At 38.3% G+C, this 25,730-nt stretch overlaps 1 protein-coding gene across 21 annotated transcripts in view; it reads right to left on the bottom strand.

Annotated features, from left to right (window-relative positions):
• Positions 1-25,730, bottom strand: part of NRXN1 (neurexin 1) — a 1,121,405-nt gene that overhangs the window by 528,378 nt on the left and 567,297 nt on the right. For 12 of the 21 annotated variants that reach the window (XM_067703008.1, XM_067703017.1, XM_067703002.1 and 9 more), the window contains 2 exons: positions 11,039-11,212; positions 4,684-4,803 (listed from right to left, as the gene is read on the bottom strand). In XM_067703008.1, the coding sequence (XP_067559109.1) occupies positions 4,684-4,803; positions 11,039-11,212 (294 nt within the window). Of the gene's footprint in view, positions 1-4,683; positions 4,804-5,737; positions 5,765-11,038; positions 11,213-25,730 lie in introns of all 21 variants that reach the window. The other 9 variants (XM_067702999.1, XM_067703012.1, XM_067702998.1 and 6 more) reach the window with 1 other exon arrangement.

The following is a 25,730-nucleotide window of genomic DNA, read 5'->3' as shown; positions in this document are numbered from 1 at the left end:
TCCAGCCATAAATGGCACCAGTAGCAAATCAGCTTACAGCTTAATACTACCGGCAGATCTACATCGGAGAGAAACAATGTTACTTTGATTCAAGTTATTTTTATGTATGTTATGATTCACTTCCAGTAGTTCTGATATTGATGCTCAAATACTGGGTATTGGATTCTCTTTTCAAACAACAAAAGAAGGTGACAAAAAAAGCTGAAGATACTTTAAAATGCCATGGTAACAAGTCACAGTCAAATGTATTTCATCCTTGTTTCAATGAACAATACTAATTCTCATACAAAAGATATGATGAATTCTTATCCCAAAGATTTTCTTTCGGCAAAGTTTAGAATTCTGAAAATAGTCTTTTAATGGCAGTGCCCTCACCCTCCTAGCACCAAAATAACAGCACTATGATGTATTAATCCCTTATGGTAACAGACACCATTGAAGCTGAACTGTAATTTGGCACTCAACGTTTCCACACTAATGTAATGTGACAGTGTTATTATGTTCACTATTTTCCATATGATCATAGCCATATTCATCTTCCCCAACCTGCCATTAAATTAGCTAGTATGGTTACATTCTATTCTGGACCACAGGGTAGATGCAAAAAAGGATTATTGTAGCACAATGGTCTGATGATGGTGTGTGTGCACAAGCATGAACAGGTGATATGTAGATTTAATGCAATGAATAGCAACTCTTAACACAGACCTGGCACACAGCATGCACTCAGTAAGTAGTTACATCCAAGAGAAATTTCACAAATCTAAGTGCTAAGTGCAAAAACAGTTGCTCTAAGATTCCAGAAGAGGGAAAGTAGGCCCAGCTCAGAGGGCCAGGGAAATTCCCATGGGATGAAGCAGTTTAGGTAATGATTGAAAAATGAAATTACATTTCTTCAAGCAGATATAGTGAAAGGAATGCATTCTAGGTGGAAGGAGTGCATTCCCCAGGAGGAGAAATTAGCATAAGCAATGGTGAGGAAATTGGGAAAGTGTAATGTTGCTCAGACACCATAAGTTAACTGGCGGTAACATGCCATATTGACAAAGTTCTACAATAGATAAGAATGAAAACAAAAGCTAGGGTCAGACCATGGAGGTTCATGAACTGCAAACTGATGAATTTGGAGAGTATTGTTGACCACTGAGGACGTCCTAGAAATCCTTATGCAAGATTCATGCATCTAGTCAACACTGATTTAATGGGTTACTATTATCAACAGTTATATGCAACATAAGGTACAAAACATTGGGCTTATGAACCCCTCCCCCCGCAAAAAGGATTATTGTTCCTGGGAGATAAGACCAAACATAAATAACTATAAGGTAGAAAGTGATGGCTGATAAAATAGCATAAACGAAGTTCTACAGAGGTCAGAGGAGAGAAAGCATTGTCTCCCGTTAGGAGAATCAGGAAGAGCTTGTGCTATTTAAACTAGGGAGAACAGGAAGAAAGAACAAAACTGGTAAGGAGGCCATAGGATGGATTGGATGAGGGAGGGATAAGAAGGGGGAAACTCAACCAAGATATTGCTACAATGAGCCAGAAAATTATATCGGGAACCTAAAATATGGTACAGATATGGAAGAATTAAGGAGTTACACACACATGCATGCACGCGTGCAATTATTTTTTGTCAGAGCAATTATTTTTGTCAATGAGTAGGTCATTTAGATGGCAACTTGCCAGGGAAGAAAGGGTTTCACAAACACTTTTCTTTAAAAGTAGCCTTTGGCATCACTTTGCCTAAGTACTTCTTCTTTTTGAAAGATTCCTTTACCTTCATTAATTAGTATGATTTATCCAGGATTACACTTACAGGAGAAAACTTATTCCTATCTTCCTGTTAATTATGTCTCCAGGCTAATATAAATAAAATTTTCTAGTTACCCTAACTCTGTGAAAATTATCAGAGAGATGACTTTTAGAAGGTCTGTAGGGGGCAGGGGTGGGGGTGGGAAGATCTCATTTACAATGTGGTGCATTCTTTCCCTTTCTTTAAAAAAAAGCTTTGTTTCCATCTTCCTTTTTTTGTTTTCTATGCAGTTGACAGCTGCAGCCACAGAATTTATGGATAAATATCTAAGCGTGGAGAAGAAAAGTTCATTAAGAAACAGAATGTCCTAAATGGCTTCATTAAAAAAAAAGTCAACCTCTATACAGAAAAGGATCTTGTTAAAATCCCAGGAATCACACTAATTTTATTTGCGCAACTTACAGAAAAACAGTGAGATGTAGAGATAAGGTTCGTTTTGATCAATTTAAAAAGTGAAGAAAATGTGGCATGCTACTTTTATTGCCATATCAACCGCATGTCTTCAAGGTAACTGTCACTATTGTACCTTCTACAAATTAGAGTTGATATGAAAATAAGATTTGCTTTTAAATACTGATTTGTACGTACATATCCTCATCACCAAAACACCAGTGTACAAGCCAAGAAAACGATTTCACATTTCCAGAAAACCCACAAAGAGATAATGACTTAATCAAAATGCATGTATTCTGAGAGCCCTCCAAAGTAATTTTAATGCTCATCTGTGCTAGAGGCATATCAGGAGACATATTTATTGAATGACAGTTACCTTATTTACAAGAAAATAGCAAATAGCCTTATCGTTGTCATCACCACTACTATCACCCAAGAGCAGCATTCAAATAATTTTCTGTAAAAATGATTTGAAGACAGCATGATACTTAAGGCAGGATCTTGATGTTCCTTTAGGAACTGTCTAGAGAAAATTATATTCTTTATACTTAACTGCTATAAGAGGATACACAATCTGACACAATCAAATGACAACTGTTTTGTAAAACATGGAAACTAGACTAAGCACAAAGTTTGGCAGAGAAAGTTCTTTAGCAAAATGAAAACCAGTTTCATGCAAAACAAAAGCTCTCTCAGCTATATCTGTCAGGATCATACTCAGGATTTTAAAATTGTCATAATAAAATCATAACAAATTATCAGTCTTCTGTTTGTCCTTGAAAATAAGTTGATGTTATTTTCTCTGGGGCAGGAGCAACTGCAGGACGTTACTATTCTATTTACATATCTTTATTAAAAGGATATATAGTTTCTTTGATTTGCTTTTCTTTATGTACATATAAGTATTTATTGACTCTTTACATAAGGTTACTTACATAACTCTAAATGTGGTTTAATGTTTGTAAGAATGATTTGATTTGCAGAAATACAGTGTTTGCAAATGTATGATGGTTTGAATATGTGTTTGTGGCTTCAAGTTTCTTGTAATTCTTGTAATGGAAGAGCTCACTGGTAGGATGAAGACTAAATATTTCTCCTTCTGTGGTGGTATGATCTTTACATGTCTCTTCCAAGTACTATTTACTTTGTATTAGTTGCTTGTTCTTCCTATATTCAATATTTTGGAGAGGAAACCTGAAGATAGCTAGGAAATTGTACTATATTGCTAGGCTGCAACAACTCAGTTCAATAACACGTTCTGGTTTGACCCCATCTTCAACCTTATGATACACATATCTACTGACATGAACAGAGTCTCAAATAGATAAAGGTCAAAATGAACAAGCTCTAGTCTTTCTTTAAATCCATACTCAAGCTCAGCCTTTGCTTGGAAGCCCAAACCTTCAATCATCTCATCTGCTATCCCACCATCCGAGAGCTTTTTCTTCAATGTTGTAGCATTTACAACATAAGCATGGACTATATTTTACAACCAGAAGGCTCTGTCAGATATATTTTCTCAAGAGAGTGGAATGCAAAGTTTTGTAGGAAACCCTTGTATTATCATTTTGATGAAGTGCTGTAAAGCAGTATCTATTTAAGAGTTAAGAAACAGAACTTCATCCCACATACCAGTTAATATGGTCTCAAAATCCACACTGCTATCACATAAATTAGGCACTCACAAATATTCCATAATATAATGTGAATGCCGTGTTTCTTTGTCATGCTTATTTTTTTAATGTAATTTTTTAATTTTTTTCGATGTGGACCATTTTTAAAGTCTTTATTGAATTTGTTCAATATTGCTTCTGTTTTATGTTTTTCTGTTTTTTGGCCACAAGGCATGTGGGATCTTAGCTCCCTGACCCACACCCCCAGCACTGGAAGGTGAAGTCTTTACCACTGCATTGCCAGGGATGTCCCCTGTCATGCTTATATTGTGAGACTAAAGGGGAAAAAACACAAACATAAGGGAGAGCAGTTGAAGGACAAAGTTTAAACATACTGTTTTTTAATGTAAAAGGCAGTATGGGCTTGAAAAGATGTAGAGAGAGAAACATAATGAACCTGTCAATTCACTAAAATTCCAACCCTCAAGATATAATCTTATGAAATGAAATATTACTTAATAAAAAGCAACATGAAGCCTCTTTCAAAAACTAGGGGAGGGGTGCCACATACAGGAAATGAAAAAAATATTTTCGACAAGGTGACCATTAGCAATTTAAAAAATTCCAACAAAGAGTTGAAGACCAAAGAATCACCATCATCACAGATTTTGGCTAATGGCATCCTTGACTGATACTTTAGTATTTCAAACATGACCTTTCTGTGGAACCAAATGCCCCTCCTTGTTATGACAGTTTAACTTATTCATGGATAATACAAAGACTCCCAGCTTTAGACCCGGGATATCAAACAGTAACTGGAAGCAACGATGAGCATCAGTCTACACTCAGAGGGGAACTTACGGTCATTGCAGAGTGGCCCGCTGAAGGAGGTCATGCTACAGTCACAGCTGAAGCCGTCCCACTGCTGCAAGCACACGCCTTGGTTGGAACATGAGTCCTCCTGGCAGGTTGTGCTGGGCCCTGAAAACAATCCAAAAGCAACTTGGGTTCTTTAAAAAAATCTAAAAGTGTTTCACACATGAGCTAGGTCACATTTAGTAGTTGCCAACACCTCAAAGTACATGACCAAACTAGTTTGGAAAGTTCTAGTTCACACACCTGAATTAGGAACAGAGAAGCTGTAATATAAAGGTTTCTCAAGTTTCAAATACAGGACAAAACACCTTATAATAGTAAACTAGACCAGCAAATAGTAAAAGCAAGCACATAGCTTCTCGTATGATCATGGTAGCAGGTGATCTCATTCCTTCATCAATAATTCTCTCTCACTGTTTGGATTTTAGAAAAATGCATGGATCTCCTTAACTTCTGACCAATGGGTAGAGACACCATGAGAGATGGAGATTATAACTTCATGAAACTGAGATACAGATTAGCAAAAAAAAAAAAAAAAAAAAAAAAAGGAACCACTGAAGAGAGTTATACAAAAATGTCCTAGAAGTTTCTAGAAGTTTTCCTGCACAAACTATGAATAAAGTTATGATTGCTGGGTGTTTTGGATAGGTATGTTGGCAAGTATCAATCCACATGCTTTAACAATTTCATGCAATTAAACATAAAACTAAAAACTCTGTATCAATGACATGCCCCCATGTAACATACAAGTAAAAAGGATGCTAGTCTATTTCTAAAGAATCATAACTAGAACACTGAAAAACAAAGAACTAAAAAAAGGATGATCAAAGCACTAAAGGTAATCACTATACAAACATTCAAGACTGAAAGCCTTTATGCAAACTATGCTACAAAATGAGGTTTCTTGCACAACATTCAAGAAGGGGAAAAATGAAAACTTCAAATAACAGTTACTGCAAAAATGTAAAAATGTTATTTTGAGGTTTCCACTGTGTATTACGGGGTTTCAGTCTTGTTTTATACACACAGGGCTATCTACCTTGCAAGTCAGCTTTCATCAATGCAACTTTGTCAGCAAAATTAAAAAAAAAAAAGCAAAATATATTAAATGTTAGTAAGCAATACTGAAATGGGGCAAACATAGAAGAACATTCAGATTCAAAAAAGCATGCTGCTTTAAAGGGGGAGAGAAATGCTATGTAGAGCAAACAAATTAATAATTAACAGCCATAAATCTTAAGAGAAGCCAAAACCAAGAAAGCGATAATTGATTAGAATTTCACTATGTATGTATTTATATTACGGTTAACTGAGCCAATGACACAAAGTGACTGCACTGCTTAGCTGAAGATTTGTCACGTGCAGATACAGTGTAGACGATGGTCATTAGAAGACCAATTATCCCTTTCTATTTTTTTCCCTCTAGGTCTTTTATCTTGCTATTGTAGTTAAGGCTTAAAACTGTAATGCCAGCCATTCTCTGTCAACAGTTGGACCTTACAGTGACACCAAATTATCAAAATGTATACACCATTTGGTAGATGAAAGAAAAAGTAAAGGATGGAAGAAACAAATTGCAGTGTAATTCCCCATAAAGAAAATTCCTTTACAAGATTGCAACGTGGAGTATTTATCTTTGCTTTTACCAGACTGGGTATAGATTTCTTACAGATCTCAGAGTTACATCTATATTTTCTCTTCCTCTATAACTGTCTTCAACTCTTAAATACTGCTCTGTGAATATTTATTACAGTAGAACCTCATTAATAAGGGTTATCTTAGGTGGGAAGGGAACACCATCTACCTCAATACCTTTAGAGTATAAACTGAAGATATTTTCTAGTAAACACAATCTTAGGTTTTATGAAAATACAAAAATAGACACCAGACTAATTAGATGCTATTAACACTGAGAGCCTTTGAGGTAACTGCTCTAGTGAATACATGAGAATTATCTGTGATTAGATTTTGTACAAATTGATGTTCCTATAAACATCAATTTTAAACATCCTCCTTACAACCATAATTTTATTATAAATTTCTTAGTCACGGTATTCTTCATAAGAAGTTATTGAATGTAGCCTAAACATTCAATATGAATTTTTATACATTCAGAAATCATAATACTGTAACTACTAATTATATAATAATAATAATAGTAATAATAATAATCAGTGTAGTAATAATAACAAAAATAATAGTCATTTTTAATAATAATAAAAATCTCCCAGGCCTGGGAGACCTGAATGGATGTAATAGTTTTTCTCACCTATTGCATCAAAGAACTAAGACACACTAAATTGCTCAGTTTTTGTTTTTCTTCCAATCTGTGAGAGGTAAATGGTCCAATGATCTTTATTCCATGGCATTAAAGACTAAAAATAATTAATATTTGTTTAAAAAAAAAAAACTCAAAGCAATATTCCTTAGCACAGTCCTTCCTCTGGTACAAGCCCAGCCTGGGTCAGGGGCTGTGTTATCAAAGGATACTATTCCCCTGACTTGCCCAGCAGAAGGAAAGAGCAGGAGCAAGAACTGATGAAGAGCCATGTTTTTGTTTTTCTTTTCGCAAAAATTATCAGAAATACAATTGCAAAATAATGCTTAACTCTAAAAATGGTAAAATTGCAATTCTAAAAACTAACCTGCCTGCCCATATTGTAGAGCAGCCACTCAGAGTAGCTGCCAGGCCTTATGTGAGCATAAAGACATGCTTTATTACGTTTTCCATTATCACAACACTCTTTATATATTCAGGTATTACAAGTGAATGCATGCCTATGCCTGACAAGTCCCATTTTTTAAAGTACTCACCTTCTTGAAAAATATTTAAACATTGACAGTCATTTGCACAAGACCAAACCCTGAATTTATTTTTCCTTTTTAGTTATATAATGTCCTTTTTATTTTATCACTGAATAAAATTGGGAGCAAGCCACAAGGATATTTGTATTAAGTGGTTAAAAATAAGGATATGGGGGCTTCCCTGGTGGCGCAGTGGTTGAGAGTCCGCCTGCCGATGCAGGGGACACGGGTTCGTGCCCCGGTTCGGGAGGATCCCACATGCCGTGGAGCGGCTGGGCCCGTGAGCCATGGCCGCTGAGCCTGAGCATCCGGAGCCTGTGCTCCGCAACGGGAGAGGCCACCGCAGTGAGAGGCCCGCGTACCACAAAAAATAATAATAATAATAATAAGGATGTTTGAAAAGGAAAGGAAAGTGAAGGTAAAACTACAATGTCTGGAAACCAAAGAAACAATAGAGGAAAGTGCTTAGATGCCTGGGATTTCAAGTAAGGCAAAATTGGGTTCAAAGCTTCCATCATCCACTTACGTGCTGTGTGACCTTAGGAAGGTCAACTCACACCTCTAAGGCTCAATTTACTCTTCTTAAAAAAAAAACACAGTAATACCTAATTTATAGAGCTTTGGGAAATGAAATTGCATATGTAAACTTACTGCTACCAGTGCTTAATCGATGGTAGCTTTAATAGTGAAGTATTTCTGTAGCTTATAGTGCAATTCCAGTGTTGAATGTTATGAGTCTATGCAAGTGCCTAAATTAAAAATTGTTTCACTGACTTCATGTATGGAAGTTATCTTGACTCAGTATTGAGCTTAACTGAGCCTGATTATTGGTGGATTGCCAGTCTCTATTTTCTCTTAAGTAAGCAGGTCAATGCCTTTCCAGGTAGTAATTTTCAACGTCTGGTGTCAGACCAAAAGCAGCAGCATCATTTAGGAACTTGCTAGAAATGTAAATTCTAGAGCCCCATCCTAGACCTACTGAATCAGAAACCTTGGGTTGGTGTCGAGTAACATGGGTTTTAACAATTCTCCAGGTGATTCCAATACTTGCTCAAGTTGAGAAACATTAATGTAAAGGGAAAAGGACAAGGTAAGTTCCCTCTGCTAGCTAACGTGGTGTGTAAGTAAAATCAGCTATTACTCACTGAAATAAGTTAGAAATGAAAGGCAGCAAGTGATTATTGAGAAAAGGCCAATGACTTTTTACATGAAAGAACTTTAGAGATTCGTGGGTCTTGGGTAGAAATGGTGGAAAATCTTGACAAGATATCATTTAGTGATGTCAAATTTAAACTATTTCTATTAATATGGAAGTTAAGTGATTCCAATGTGGTTTGAGCTCAAAATCCCATGAGAACAATCTTTAGAGAAATAATGTATTGAGTATCTAGAAGTTTACCACCAATCCTAAAAATACGTGTATCTTATCAATTACACCTCTGACAGGTACATCTGAGATTATTCCTAGGAACCACAGAGGACAGAAATAATCACACATTAAAAATTGTTAACCTTAACGTTGGAATGAAAAAAATCAGGGAAGTGTCAAGGCAGAAAGGCAGGAGCATGGCAACATTCTAAAAATAAAGGAAAAGGGAAGAAAAGAGGGTGAGAATTATTAAAGCTCAGATATTAAAGCAAATTAGATAAGGTAAGGAAGGAGCCGATGTCATAATCTACTGAATGATTTCAGATGTTCAAACCATAGTTTAAAATTACCCAAGAAGATGTACAATCACCTCAACCAAATTGCTTATTAGGTTATGATGGAAAATAACACCAAATTTTATTTCTGTAAATACACTTTCTCAGTACATTTCTTATTAGTTTTCCCTTCCACTCACCCACTCACATTATGTGCCAGTGGTGGGAGGTCATGTGTGTGGGTTTGGTTTTCTATCTTGTGAGTGTTTAGCTGTGAATGTGTCTGTCTGCTCCCACCATTTCTTGTAGGTGAGAATTTACCGAGCAACTTGTAGAAAGACCTATTTTTTTTTCTTTTTTTTTTGCGATACGCGGGCCTCTCACTGTTGTGGCCTCTCCCGCTGCAGAGCACAGGCTCCAGACGCGCAGGCTCAGCGGCCATGGCTCACGGGCCCAGCCGCTCCGCGGCATGTGGGATCCTCCCGGTCCAGGGCACGAACCCGCGTACCCTGCATTGGTAGGAGGACTCTCAACCACTGTGCCACCAGGGAAGCCCAAAAGGCCTATGTTTGAAAAATGTTTTCAGAAGATTTTGTAGTACCTTTAAAAAAAAAAAAAAAAACCCATATATTCTCACTTATTAGATCACCTCCAAGAATCAAAGTTATGTCCCACATTTTTGTCTCCATCCACTAGAGAGAATTTATTCACTTGACAATTTTGTTTCCTTTGCTAAATTGGTAAAAGGAGAAAACACATAGTTTCCCTTTGTTTCACAAAAGGACATTTATACCAAAATTTGAAACAAAGTAAATAAATACAGCAAAACAGTAAAAATGAACTCAACAAAGATTTCCATTAAATAATCTTATCCTCTGGCGTGATTAAAACACAATTTGAATTTCACCTGACTTTTCAGGGAAACATATGTTACAGAGAGAAAAAAATGTATTTCCAAATAAAAAATTTATATGTACTTAGGTAATTGCTAAATCTAATAGCATTATTTTGGCTGAGAAGACATGATTCATAATCTCCTGGGAGACAGGAATTCACATCTTTCTTCGCTTCCCCCATATGAAATTTCCTTATGAATCTAAAATTTTCAAAATGGCCCAAACTGTATTCAACATTAAAAGAGAAGCAGCAACACATTCACAGCTACAAAATTCAGGATAATGTGATTAAATTGCATTTATGGAGGAAGAATTGGCTCAAATAACCTGAGGTGTTGAAGTGAAAATTATCTAAAATGAAAGTAGCAATCAAAAAGTACTCCTACAGACCTTAGTCTGATAGAGAACACAAAAGTACAGAAAGATACTTGAGCACAGTTCTGAAGTATGGAATATTAGCTTTGGGTAACAGAAGAAACCAATTTTTGCTAAAACAAACTGATAATATATGGGAGACACTCTTGCTGCCAGGTAGAAACAAACCAAACCGTGATCTGAGAATGGGTATCTGAATGTTATTCTCTTGTTGTATCCTATTGAATGGAGATGTCAAAAAGCAGGCTCAAATTGATTAACATTTGCTGGAGTAAATATGTTTTTCTAGTCCAAGTGGAATATCTATTTAATGCTATAACGAAAGCACTGCAGAAGTGATTAGCACACTAATTAGGTGAACTAAAGAATGCAAAGAAGCAGAATATAACAAGATGCATAGCTTCCATCTTATATCAGGCATTAGTCTAGGTTTGCAAACAGTCCAGAAAATTTAAGATTTATGGGATGAAAAGTTTAAAACATGAATAAGGACTTTTAAGCCGTAACTGGGGGTTTGGTCAATTGTCAGAAGTGAAAATTTTGCCTGCCAGAGAATTTTGCTGTTCTCATTTATGGGTGGAATTAGAATTATTTTGAGTGTGATAACAAAGATCTAGTACCTTCACAGCCTCTCTCAATCTGTCCATTGCAGAAAAGAGCATCTGAGATGAGGTCTGGAAGCCGTCCATTTAGATCAACTGATGCCAGGCAGCCTTGAAAGCCCTCCTTGGCATGTACGAGTTTCGGCAAGGATTTATATGTTTCCTTGGCCACTCCTCCTATATACAAGTCACCTGTGGGAAGACAAAAATTTTGGTCACAAAAGTAACTTAACATTGACTTTAAACAACAGTAGAACACACAAAAAATAGGTTTATTTTTCATTAAATTAATTTTAAAAAGTAAATTTATGACTATATATTTTCTTAAAAGTACAAAACAGGGGAAGATGGCGGAAGAGTAAGACGCGGAGATCACCTTCCTCCCTAAATATACACCAGAAATACATCTACAGGTGTAACAACTCCTACAGAAAACCTACTAAACGCTGGCAGAAGACCTCAGGCCTCCCAAAAGGCAAGAAACCCCCCACGTACCTGGGTAGGGCAAAAGAAAAAACAGAGACAAAAGAACAGGGACAGGACCTGCACCAGCGGGAGGGAGCTGTGAAGGAGGAAAGCTTTCCACACACTAGAAGCCCCTTCCCGGGCGGAGACTGCGGGTGGCGGAGGGGGAAGCTTCGAAGCCACGGAGGAGAGCGCAGCAACAGGGGTGCGGAGGGCAAAGCGCAGACATTCCCGCACGGAAGTTCGGTGCCGACCGGCACTCACCAGCCCGAGAGGCTTGTCTGCTCACCAGCCAGGGCGGGCGGGACTGGGAGCTGAGGCTCGGGCTTCGGTCGCAGCGCCGGAAGAGGACTGGGGTTGGCGGCGTGAACACAGCCTGAAGGGGGTTAGTGCGCCACGCCTAGCCGGGAGGGAGTCCAGGGAAAAGTCTGGAGCTGCCGAAGAGGCAAGAGACTTTTTCTTCCCTCTTTGTTTCCTGGTGCGCGAGGAGAGGGGATTAAGAGCGCTGCTTAAAGGAGCTCCAGAGACGGGCGTGAGCCGCGGCTAAAAGCGCGGACCCCAGAGACGGGCATGAGACGCTAAGGCCGCTGCTGCCGCCACCAAGAAGCCTGTGTGCGAGCACAGGGCACTATCCACACCCCCCTTCCGGGAGCCTGTGCGGCCCGCCACTGCCAGGGTCGCGGGATCCAGGGACAACTTTCCCAGGAGAACGCACGGCGCGCCTGAGGCTGGTGCAACGTCACGACGGCCTCTGCCGCCGCAGGCCCGCCCCGCACTCCGTGCCCCCCCCCCCCCGGCCTGAGTGAGCCAGAGCCCCCGAGTCAGCGGCTCCTTTAACCCCGTCCTGTCTGAGCTAAGAACAGACGCCCTCCGGCGACCTACACACAGAGGCGGGGCCAAATCCAAAGCTGAGCCCCTGGGAGCTGTGAGAATAAAGAAGAGAAAGGGAAATCTCTCCCAGGAGCCTCAGAAGTAGCGGATTAAAGCTCCACAATCAACTTGATGGACCCTGCATCTGTGGAATACATGAATAGACAACGAATCATCCCAAATTGAGGAGGTGGACTTTGGGAGCAAGATTTATGATTTTTTCCCCTTTTCCTGTTTTTGTGAGTGTGTATGTGTATGCTTCTGTGTGAGATTTTGTCTGTATAGCTTTGCTTCCACCATTTGTCCTAGGGTTCTATCCGTCCATTTTTTTGTTATTTTAATTTTTTTCTTTTTTTCTCTTAATAATTATTTTTTTATTCTAATAACTTTATTATATTTTATCTTTATTTTATTTTACGTTATCTCCTTTCTTTTTTCCTTCCTTCCCTCCCTCCTTCCTTCCTCCCTCCCTCCCTCCTTTCTTTCTTTCTTTCTTTCTACTTCTACTAATTCTTTCTTTCTACTTTTCCTCCCTTTTATTCTGAGCCGTGTGGATGAATGGCTCTTGGTGCTGCAGCCAGGAGTCAGTGCTGTGCCTCTGAGGAGGGAAAGCCAACTTCAGGACACTTGTCCACAAGAGACCTCCCAGCTCCACATAATATCAAATGGCGAAAATCTCCCAGAGATCTCCATCTCAACACCAGCACCCAGCTTCACTCAACGACCAGCAAGCTACAGTGCTGGACATCCTATGCCAAACAACTAGCAAGAAGGAACACAACCCCACCCATTAGCAGAGAGGCTGCCTAAAATCATAATAAGTCCACAGACACCCCAAAACACACCACCAGATGTGGACCTGCCCACCAGAAAGACAAGATCCAGCCTCATCCACCAGAACACAGGCACTAGTCCCCTCTACCAGGAAGCCTACACAACCCACTGAACCAACCTTAGCCACTGGGGAGAGACACCAAAAACAATGAGAACTACGAACCTGCAGCCTGCAAAAAGGAGACCCCAAACACAGTAAGATAAGCAAAATGAGAAGACAGAAAAACACACAGCAGATGAAGGAGCAAGATAAAAACCCACCAGACCTAACAAATGAAGAGGAAATAGGCAGTCTACCTGAAAAAAAATTCAGACTAATGATAGTAAAAATGATCCAAAATCTTGGAAATATAATACACAAAATGCAAGAAACATTTAACAAGGACCTAGAAGAACTAAAGATGAAACAAACAATGATGAACAACACAATAAATGAAATTAAAAATACTCTATGGGATCAATAGCAGAATAACTGTGGCAGAAGAACGGATAAGTGACCTGGAAGATAAAATAGTGGAAATAACTACTGCAGAGCACAATAAAGAAAAAAGAATGAAAAGAACTGAGGACAGTCTCAGAGACCTCTGGGACAACATCAAATGCACCAACATTTGAATTATAGGGGTTCCAGAAGAAGAAGAGAAAAAGAAAAGGACTGAGAAAATATTTGAAGGGATTATAGTTGAAAACTTCCCTAATATGGGAAAGGAAATAGTTAATCAAGTCCAGGAAGCACAGAGATTCCCATACAGGATAAATCCAAGGAGAAATACGCCAAGACACATATTAATCAAATGTCAAAAATTAAATACAAAGAAAACATATTAAAAGCAGCAAGGGGAAAACAACAAATAACACACAAGGGAATCCCCATAAGGTTAACAGCGGATCTTTCAGCAGAAACTCTGCAAGCCAGAAGGGACTGGCAGGACATATTTAAAGTGATGAAGGAGAAAAACCTGCAACCAAAATTACTCTACCCAGCAAGGATCTCATTCACATTTGATGGAGAAATTAAAACCTTTAGACAAGCAAAAGCTGAGAGAGTTCAGCACCACCAAACCAGCTTTACAACAACTGCTAAAGGAACTTCTCTAGGCAAGAAACACAAGGGAAGGAAAAGACCTACAATAAAGAACCCAAAACAATTTAGAAAATGGGAATAGGAACATACATATCAATAATTAACTTTAATGTAAATGGACTAAATGCTCCCACCAAAAGACACACATTGGCTGAATGGATACAAAAACAAGACCCATATATTTGCTGTCTACAAGAGACTCACTTCAGACCTAGAGACACATACAGACTGAAAGTGAGGAGATGGAAACAGTTATTTCATGCAAATGGAAACCAAAAGAAAGCTGGAGTAGCAATTCTCATATCAGACAAAATAGACCTTAAAATAAAGACTATTAGAAGAGACAAAGAAGGACACTACATAATGATCAAGGGATTGATCCAAGAAGATATAACAATTGTAAATATTTATGTACCCAACATAGGGGCACCTCAATACAAAAGGCAAATGCTAACAGCCATAAAAGGGGAAATCGACAGTAACACAATCATAGTAGGGGACTTTAACATCCCACTTTCACCAATGGACAGATCATCCAAAATGACAATAAATAAGGAAACACAAGCTTTAAATGATACATTAAACAAGATGGACTTCATTGATATTTATGGGACATTCCATCCAAAAACAACAGAATACACATTTTTCTCAAGTGCTCATGGAACATTCTCTAGGATAGATCATACCTTGGGTCACATATCAAGCCTTCGTAAATTTAAGAAAATTGAAATTGTATCAAGTATCTTTTCCGACCAAAACACTATGAGACTAGATATCAATTACAGGAAAAGATCTGTAAAAAATACAAACACATGGAGGCTAAACAATACACTACTTATAACGAAGTGATCACTGAAGAAATCAAAGAGAAAATAAAAAAATACCTAGAAACAAATGACAATGGAGACACGACGACCCAAAATCTATGGGATGCAGCAAAAGCAGTTCTAAGAGGGAAGTTTATAGCAATACAATCCTACCTTAAGAAACAAGAAACATCTCGAATAAACAACCTAACCTTGCACCTAAAGCAATTAGAGAAAGAACAACAAAAAAACCCCAAAGTTAGCAGAAGGAAAGAAATCATAAAAATCAGATCAGAAATAAATGAAAAAGAAAAGAAGGAAACAATAGCAAAGATCAACAAAACTAAAAGCTGGTTTTTTGAGAAGATAAACAAAATTGATAAACCATTAGTCAGACTCATCAAGAAAAAAAGGGAGAAGACTCAAATCAATAGAATTAGAAATGAAAAAGGAGAAGTAACAACTGACACTGCAGAAATACAAAAGATCATGAGAGATTACTACAAGCAACTCTATGCCAACAAAATGAACAACCTGGAAGAAATGGACAAATTATTAGAAATGCACAACCTGCCAAGACTGAATCAGGAAGAAATAGAAAATATGAACAGACCAATCACAAGAACTGAAATTGAAACTGTGATGAAAAATCTTCCAACAAACAAAAGCCCAGGACCAGATGGCTTCACAGGCAAATTCTATGAAACATTTAGAGAAGAGCTAACACCTATCCTTCTCAAACTCTTCCAAAATATAGCAGAGGGAGGAACACTCCCAAACTCATTCTACGAGGCCACCATCACCCTGATACCAAAACCAGACAAGGATGTCACAAAGAAAGAAAACTACAGGCCAATATCACTGATAAACATAGATGCAAAAATCCTCAACAAAATACTAGCAAACAAAATGCAACAGCACATTAAAAGGATCATACACCATGATCAAGTGGGGTTTATTCCAGGAATGCAAGGATTCTTCAATATACACAAATCTATCAATGTGATAAACCATATTAACACATTGAAGGAGAAAAACCATATGATCATCTCAATAGATGCAGAGAAAACTTTCGACAAAATTCAACACCCATTTATGAAAAAAACCCTGCAGAAAGTAGGAATAGAGGGAACTTTCCTCAACATAATAAAGGCCATATATGACAAACCCACAGCCAACTTCATCCTCAATGGTGAAAAACTGAAAGCATTTCCACTAAGATGAGGAACAAGACAAGGTTGCCCACTCTCACCACTCTTATTCAACATAGTTTTGGAAGTTTTAGCCACAGCAATCAGAGAAGAAAAGGAAATAAAAGGAATCCAATTCGGAAAAGAAGAAGTAAAGCTGTCGTTGTTTGCAGATGACATGATACTATACATAGAGAATCCTAAAGATGCTACCAGAAAACTACTAGAGCTAATCAATGAATGTGGTAAAGTAGCAGGATACAAAATTAATGCACAGAAATCTCTGGCATTCCTCTACACTAATGATGAAAAATCTGAAAGTGAAATCAAGAAAACACTCCCATTTACCATTGCAACAAAAAGAATAAAATATCTAGGAATAAACCTACCTAAGGAGACAAAAGACCTGTGTGCAGAAAATTATAAGACACTGATGAAAGAAATTAAAGATGATACAAATAGATGGAGAGATATACCATGTTCTTGGATTGGAAGAATCAACATTGTGAAAATGACTCTACTACCTAAAGCAATCTACAGATTCAATGCAATCCCTATCAAACTACCACTGGCATTTTTCACAGAACTAGAACAAAAACTTTCACAATTTGCATGGAAACACAAAAGACCCCGAATAGCCAAAGCAATCTTGAGAACGAAAAACAGAGCTGGAGGAATCAGGCTCCCTGACTTCAGACCATACTACAAAGCTACAGTAATCAAGACAGTATGGTACTGGCACAAAAACAGAAATATAGATCAATGGAACAGGATAGAAAGCCCAGAGATAAACCCATGCACATATGGTCACCTTATCTTTGATAAAGGAGGCAGGAATGTACAGTGGAGAAAGGACAGCCTCTTCAATAAGCGGTGCTGGGAAAACTGGACAGGTACATGTAAAAGTATGAGATTAGATCACTCCTTAACACCATACCCAAAAATAAGCTCAAAATGGATTAAAGACCTAAATGTAAGGCCAGAAACTATCAAACTCTTAGAGGAAAACATAGGCAGAACATTCTATGACATAAATCACAGCAAGATCCTTTTGGACCCACCTCCTAGAGAAATGGAAATAAAAACAAAAATAAACAAATGGGACCGAATGAAACTTCAAAGCTTTTGCACAGCAAAGGAAATCATGAACAAGACCAAAAGACAACCCTCAGAATGGGAGAAAATATTTGCAAATGAAGCAACTGACAAAGGATTAATCTCCAAAATTTACAAGCAGCTCATGCAGCTCAATAACAAAAAAACAAACAACCCAATCCAAAAATGGGCAGAAGACCTAAATAGACATTTCTCTAAAAAAGATATACAGACTGCCAACAAACACATGAAAGAATGCTCAACATTACTAATTATTAGAGAAATACAAATCAAAACTACAATGAGATATCATCTCACACCAGTCAGAATGGCCATCATCAAAAAATCTAGAAACAATAAATGCTGGAGAGGGTGTGGAGAAAAGGGAACACTCTTGCACTGCTGGTGGGAATGTGAATTGGTTCAGCCACTATGGAGAACAGTATGGAGGTTCCTTAAAAAACTACAAATAGAACTACCATATGACCCAGCAATCCCACTACTGGGCATATACCCTGAGAAAACCATAATGCAAAAAGAGTCATGTACCAAAATGTTCATTGCAGCTCTATTTACAATAGCCTGGAGATGGAAACAACCTAAGTGCCCATCATCTGATGAATGGATAAAGAAGATGTGCAATGGAATATTACTCAGCCATAAAAAGAAACGAAATTGAGCTATTTGTGATGAGGTGGATAGACCTAGAGTCTGTCATACAGAGTGAAGTAAGTCAGAAAGAGAAAGACAAATACCGTATGCTAACACATATATATGGAATTTAAGAAAAAAAAATGTCATGAAGAACCTAGGGGTAAGACAGGAATAAAGACACAGATCTACTGGAGAACGGACTTGAGGATATGGGGAGGGGGAAGGGTGAGCTGTGACAAAGCGAGAGAGAGGCATGGACATATATACACTACCAAACGTAAGGTAGATAGCTAGTTGGAAGCAGCCGCATAGCACAGGGATATCAGCTCGGTGCTTTGTGACCGCCTGGAGGGGTGGGATAGGGAGGGTGGGAGGGAGGGAGACGCAAGAGGGAAGATATATGGGAACATATGTATATGTATAACTGATTAAGTTTGTCATAAAGCAGAAACTAACACACCATTGTAAAGCAATTATACTCCAATAAAGATGTAAAAAAAAAAAAGTACAAAACAATAGAGGTGTTTCAATAATACATCAGCACTGGAAGAAATTTCTAGAAGCTATTCCCACAGAGAACTTAAGTGAGTTCGATACAGTGTGGCCAAATGGATGGAACATGTACCATGAAGTGGTCCCTGAATTATTGGGTTGGCCAAAAAGTTCGTTCGCGTTTTTCCATAAGATGTTATGGAAGAACCCAAAATAATTTTTTGGCCAACCCAATAAAATCCAAGTCAAGTTATTTACCGACTCTATGGCTTTGAGCTTTTTTTTTTTTTTACTTTCTCTGATCATTAATAATCTCATTTCTAAAATGGGAGCAATAAAACCTATTCCATAGTGTTGTGTGAAGATTAAATGAGATAAAATAATGGAAAGAATCTATCAGAATGAAAATATGTAGTAGATGTTAGCACGTGTTATTATTATCAAATCTACATTCTGCTTAGAGAGTTCTAGGCCTTTCTGTTAACTAGAAGCTCAATGAATTCTAAATGTCTAATGTTTAAATATCCTTTTCTAGTATGCTTGAACCTAACTTATTCACTAACTCACTCCCATAGTAGACTATATATACATGAATATTCCATCCCTTTTCAAGTATTTCATCTTTTAGGTAAAGGCATACCACTCTGAATTCTTTATGCTGTTCTGGGATCTACTGTCAAGTTATCAATTAATTTTTCCCAATTTTATTACAGTTTCTAGTGGGAGACTTTGCTCTGCTTGTCATCTTCATGTCTCTACGTTTAAGATTTCCCAACTTTATGGACAACTACTTAAAAAAAGACCGCAATCCAAGTTTGATTCTGTTTCTTTTCTATTAAAGATTATTCATCGTATCTGTATAGCACTGAGTAGGTGTAATTAACTGACTCTAGTAAACAATCAATGCAGAACATAAGGAGGGTGACCCCAAATTTCCATAATATCCTACTCCTGTTTACAAGTCCTGGTAACATATTCTATTTAGCTACTTACTCCTCTGACTTTGCATTGTCATTTGGATTTTCGCTCTCACGTTAACCATTTTATTTAACTTTCATGTTACCTGATACCTTCTCCCACTGTAACACAAAACTCCTATATTCCTAATGTTCTCTGGGCCCCTTTGTATTGTTTTTATGGGACTTGGGAGGAAGGAGAACTGATACACATGCTGATGCTCACACTGTTTGTTAAATCATGAGTAATAAAGTGCTTGGTGTCTGACCCAGAAAGCTTGTGTCTTCTGCCACCATCCATAAAACGGTAATAGGCTAACCTGGTAAGTAGGGTAAAAATCAAGCAACACACAGAACACTCCTGATTGTACTGATGAGAAAACTGAGCTTGCTTAAAGTCATTTAGCCATAAAAACTGAGAACTGGGCTTCCTGGTGGTGCAGTGGTTGAGAGTCCGCCTGCCAATGCAAGGGACACAGGTTCGTGCCCCGGTCCGGGAAGATCCCACATGCCGCAGAGCGGCTGGGCCCGTGAGCCATGGCCGCTGAGCCTGCGCGTCCGGAGCCTGTGCTCCGCAACGGGAGAGGCCACAACAGTGAGAGGCCCGCATACCGCAAAAGGAGAAACAAACAAAACAACAAAAAACAAAACTGAGAACTTAGGTCCCTGACCTACTAAGTAAAGCTCTAAGTATTACACTAGGATGCCACTGATCCTGCATAGTTTGTACTGAAGGTACTGGATATGCCTACTTCCCTCACCTTTTAAATAAAAGGAAACATCTATTGACTATTAACCATCATTCTTAATATTAAAGGAAAGCATGTTTTTGATCTGAAATAGGATACTATTTTTGAAACATTTGATTTTTCCCTTCCATATATCCTTTCTCTCCTTAGTCTTTTCTCTCACTTAAATTTCAAGTGATTGTGTTTTATTTGCCTCAGAGACCAAAGATATAAAGTTATCTTTATGTATTTGATCCTTAAAATTCAAGACTCTTAGAGGAGTGAAATAGACAGAATATACAGGCAATTACATGAGAAGAGTAAAGCTTTCCTGCCCCTCATGTGGGCAGGCAGGAGAGAAAGTTGGAGGAGAAGAAGTTTGAATATAGTCATTGCCCAGTAGAGGACATAGTGATCCGACTTGAGGCCTGAGCCCTGGTGGATGCCAAAACCTCATGTAGGTTGAGGAAAGTAATATTGATCTGTGTGCATTTCCTCAAGAGAACCCAGAGGCAGCAGTGATATCCTTGAGAAGAAATAGATGCATAGTAGATTCAGACATGCTGGGAGCTTTCTTAGCCTGACAGAACTTTTCATATCCCCTTGTGGTGTGGCAGCAACAGAACAATTCCCAGAGCAGAACAGGAGCAAGTAGAAAAAACCTGGCCTGAGGAGGTCATGCACACAAGAAAGAAGATGCTGGGTAGCAATTCAGCGAGCACCTAAGCAATTAATATAGAATATTTGAGACCAACTCCTGTGCAATCTCTCTACCTCCCCAGATACTGGTACAATGGAAGCCCCCACCCCCAAATCATCTAGACATAATCCCAAGGAAATAAGGGAACTGAAATTGCCTGAGATTACAGTTTCACTAACAAAGAATCAGACCTCAAAACAGAAACCAAGGTGAGTTATAAGGAAAGCAGAGAAAGTGGCCTTTCTTGCTCGTCTGAGATTGTGGGCTGAACTTTCTGCTATTACATATCAAATAGCAATGCAAGGAAGTGCTCCCTGCATTCATTTGCTGAACTAAATTTGTTAGGAAATGTCAGCTTTCCTCTGGGCCTAATGACTGTAGTATTAGAGAACCGTGGGAGTTGAATTAAGAATTCTCGTCCCTGCTTCGGGTTTTTCAGATGTAGAACTTAGCACTCAAAGTTATGTATGGGATGCTATATATTTGACAACCCATCTTCCTCTTTCTGATTGTAACCTCCTGGAGGATAGAGGTTGTGTCTTTGTCTTAGATTCTCCCACAGTGCCTAGTACTGGACTACAAGCACAGTAGGCAATCAATAAATATTGTCAGTCAACGGATGGATTGAAGTCACAGTAGATAAGAATCAGAAAAGAGAGAAGAATGGTAAGGCAGCACATAGGGAGAGAGCTAATCCTAAAATGCACTTACTTCCTTTCCCCATTTCCTGCTACTTCCTACTTTTTTTCCTATCAGCACACTTACTTGCCCAAATCAGTTTTTAAAGCTTATTGAGGAAAAGTAGTACTCTTTCCCTTGTGTTGTTAAAGAGCAGAAAATATTGATTCAAGCCGTGCAGGATATAAGCCTCAGACGTACCAAGGTGGATGAGTTTGGCTTTATAAGCAAGGGACTCATTCTTATTTTCATTACTGAAGCTGCACTTAGCACCACAACTTAATACCGTCTTTATAAACTCTTCATATAGCGGAGAGTGGTCTTAAGTCTCCCACAGAACTGCCATAGGAAGAGAACAAAGGAAACCTTTAAGTGGCCTGAGCCCTGTGTAACATTAGCACTTCATCAAAGATGCACCTTCTCCTTTTCATCCGTGGGGTGATGGAAGGAAAATGACCCATTAGCACTAATGGGATCTTGCAGGCAAAATCCTGTGCATGGCAAGGAAGCTAGGCTTTTTAATGACCCAGTGTATGAACGAGAGCCAGGATGGACATCCAGTAACAGTCAGTTTCCTATGGACTTGAAGCCATGCTGGTACCCTTCCTTCAAGCTATGAGTGGTTGATTTTTTATTCATATTATTTAAGTAGGCCATGTATGCAACTGACAAGGAAATGATGGAGCTGTGGCAGAAGAAGGTGCAAAGAACATGCACAGAGCCAGATAATCTCAAACATTTGGGGAGTGGGCTTTCAAAAAAAATATCAAGAAACCCTTATCTTTGTCCTAGTGTGGAGAGTGTGTGTGTGTGTGTGTGTGTGTGTGTGTGTGTGTAACGGCCCCCCTCTCAAGAATGTCATCTGTGGAATGATCTGAGATGATATCACAAGTATCCATTTCCCAGTAGTTGGGCAGTAATGAGTAGGGAATAGCACACAAGCTTCCTAGTTATAATTGGCTACAAAAGAATGAGAAGTACAGGTCGTCCCCGTGTTTCTAGTATAATTAGAGCAACAAGATGCCAAACGTACAAGTCTTATTTTCTCTGACTTACTTTAGACGCATTTGTGTACTTGAAATGTGCCCTGCACTATACAATAAGCAGCTCGAGAGCTTTCTTTGACATACTCAGTTTGAATCCCAGCAGCACTGAATCTGGTAACATAAATGGAACAATCGCTTGATAAATATCTTCTATTTTGATATAAACAGACTGAGACACAAGAATTCTGTGAAGCCTGAGGGACTGGTTGTAAGGTTCAGGCTAAATGCGCCTTATAAAATCAGAGAAATAAAAGGATTTTATGGACATCAGTTGTAAGCTGAAGTATCATGAACGAGTTTAGACCAAAAGAAAGTATAGGATACATTACTTTGTAATGACATAAATGAAGGTGCCAAACATGGGGAACAGCACAAATGTACCAAGAAGACAAAATTAATACAGCATTCAAAAAAGAGCACAAAAGGCTGGGATGGGCTGGAAAAGAAGAATTATCAAAGGGGCCATGGTAAATAATGTTGGATAAAAAAAGTCAAAGGAAAGCCTTGAGTAACATGATAGAATTTGTGACTACTGTTTGTTTGTTTTTTTTTTAAAGGCAATGAGAAGTCCAAAAATAAAAGCCATGCAGGCTAGGAGATGAGGGAATTTGAAACAGTAATAATTAACAGTAATAATAATAATTAACAGTAATAATAAACAGTAATAATTTGGAGAGAAGAGATGAAACTGCATTTAACATTAAACATGTGTAATTTGAGTAGGAGTGTCCTACAGGGATGATATGAACTGGGGGCTTAGGGATGCTGGGGCTGGAAGGCCTGGCTTGGGAGCCATCAACCAAAAGCAGAAAAATGAAGTGGTGTAGGAGGTTTTCTCTTCTCTTAAAACAGGGAGCATGAGGCAGTTAGAGCAAGGACCCTGAGCTCTACAGCAGCAGAATGCCAGCGTCGAGGTATAATTAGCTCTTTGACTCAGCTTTCCTGTTTATCCATATGTATTTTTTAGTGCCTCTTAAACATCTCAGTTTCATTTTAATTAAAAAGAGCACATATAAAAAGGACAACTGCTTTGTAGATTTGGATAGCTAAAACTCTAGGGAAACTTAAGGAGGCTCCCACAATCTCTTATAAGTGGCATTTGAAAAAAAAAAAAAAAAAAAAAGCTGGCGCAATACACACTGTCTGACTTTCCTACTGGCCAGACTGGAGAAAGTACAATTCTGGAGGCTCTGCTCAGAGGATTTGACTTTGGACAGCAAATTGGGAGACTTCGCTAACATTCCTCTCAATTCTTGTTGTGATTGGCTGGTAGAAAAAGTACAATCAGGCTGGGCTAGTTTCTCAGAGTTATTCTGCAGGAAAGATGCCCTTCCTTACATCAGAGAACAATCAAAATCTGCCTCCGCCTCGATTTGTATCTTTATCTTTAATTTTAATCTTTTGTCACACATCCACAAATGAACATCGGCAGGTTGGATCTTGACCATATAAGTTAATGCAGGCTTTCTTTGGGAGGCAAATTAAATGTAATCCTCTTTTTATAACAGGTGTGCCCTGTTAGATAGAAGAAAAAAACTCATCTCTAGTCCCTGGAGAACAAGCACAAACTTATTTACTTCATGTTTTTTCTGGGTAGAAAGCCAACGTTACTGTTTCCTGTGATTGCTTAAATAAGTGATGTTACATTACTAGAAGCAAAAGCATGGGAAATTGTCAATATTTCTCTAACACATTTGAACCTAAGAGTAGATAAATGAATACGTTCATAACAATGATCAGTTTGGATTGAACAACAAACACTATCCGAAACCACATCTAAGTTCAGGGCACACCAAGTAGTCATTATTGAAGTCAAAGTTGGCAATTCAGGTGGATGTTTTGCTCTGAAACGCTAGACCTGTGCCCTCCATAGATCTCTATGAAAAACCAGGTTAATTTTAGAAATTCAGTGGTCATCAGTTTGATTTATTAGATACTGTCTAAATTCTCTACACCTTAGTCTTCCTTGGTGCATAAAGGGTTTAATCCTAGAATAACCTGTTCTTACTTCTAGGAAATACCTGCAAATCCTTATCTTTAGTCCTATCCTGGTTTTCTAAGTTCAGCCTAAAAACAAACCATCATCTTTCCCCCCTCCCCACACTGGGAAATTAATTCTAGACTTCCCTGTTTTATAGCAATCACATTTCTAGTCTCCCTATTACCCAAACTGAAATTAATTTCAATATCACTTTTTAACTCCATTCTATTTCTTATACCTTACATTCAAATTATTGCTGAGAACTTTGATGTGGATGACTCAACTTGGCCAATACTTCTGACGTCTGTGCCTCCATTTTCCTTTCCTTTTCCAGTTCTTATCTTCCTTTCCCCACGTACACCTTTTATGCAGTAACCCATTACCTGGTGTCCCTGCCTCTATCCACCCTCCTCATTAATACCATATCCATCGTGCCCATACTGTGTTCTGATTTCTTTAATACATCCCGCTGGTTTCTAAATAAAGTGTGAGGCTCAGGGTGGTCAAGATTTTGAGATATCCTCCCTCAGTAACTTTTTCTAAACTTTGAACAATGTCTCCCCAACAATTTTTGCCAGGGAGAGAATTAGGCTAACATCAATCCTCTACCTATATTTTAATCTTTAGTCAAACTGTATTTTTCACCATTTCTCCAATACTGCACTGTTATTGTTCCATCACTTTTCACAGTACATTACTTCCATCATGAGTGTCTTTCCCCTTCCAATGTTCCATTTGAAAGCCTGATGCAATTTCGGGGTCTCAACTCAAATTCCACCTTGTTAATGTGTTTTCTCAGTCATATGCAAGTATGATCTTTGAATCCCCGTAATATTTTGAACCTCTTTTCTGACAATTAGCATTTCCTTCCCAGTTCTCTGTGTGGATATCTTGCCTTCCCATTATTTTATAAATTCCTTGAAGAAAGCATCATAAGCGAAGCACCTTTTTAGTCTCATTTTTACTTAGCACTCACTAATTATTTGCTGACTCATTGAATGAATGGATGAATTAGCAGTTTTCATTCAATAAATAATCATTTGAACAATAAGGACATAGTGAAGGTTCCCTGGTTCCCTACACCTGAGAAATAATGAATGAAGTTAATTGTGGGGAATTTTTCTTCTACTG

This window comes from Pseudorca crassidens, chromosome 14 (genome assembly GCF_039906515.1).
Source record: "Pseudorca crassidens isolate mPseCra1 chromosome 14, mPseCra1.hap1, whole genome shotgun sequence".
Lineage (NCBI taxonomy): Eukaryota > Metazoa > Chordata > Mammalia > Artiodactyla > Delphinidae > Pseudorca > Pseudorca crassidens.
This window is presented reverse-complemented; position numbering and strand designations above follow the sequence as displayed.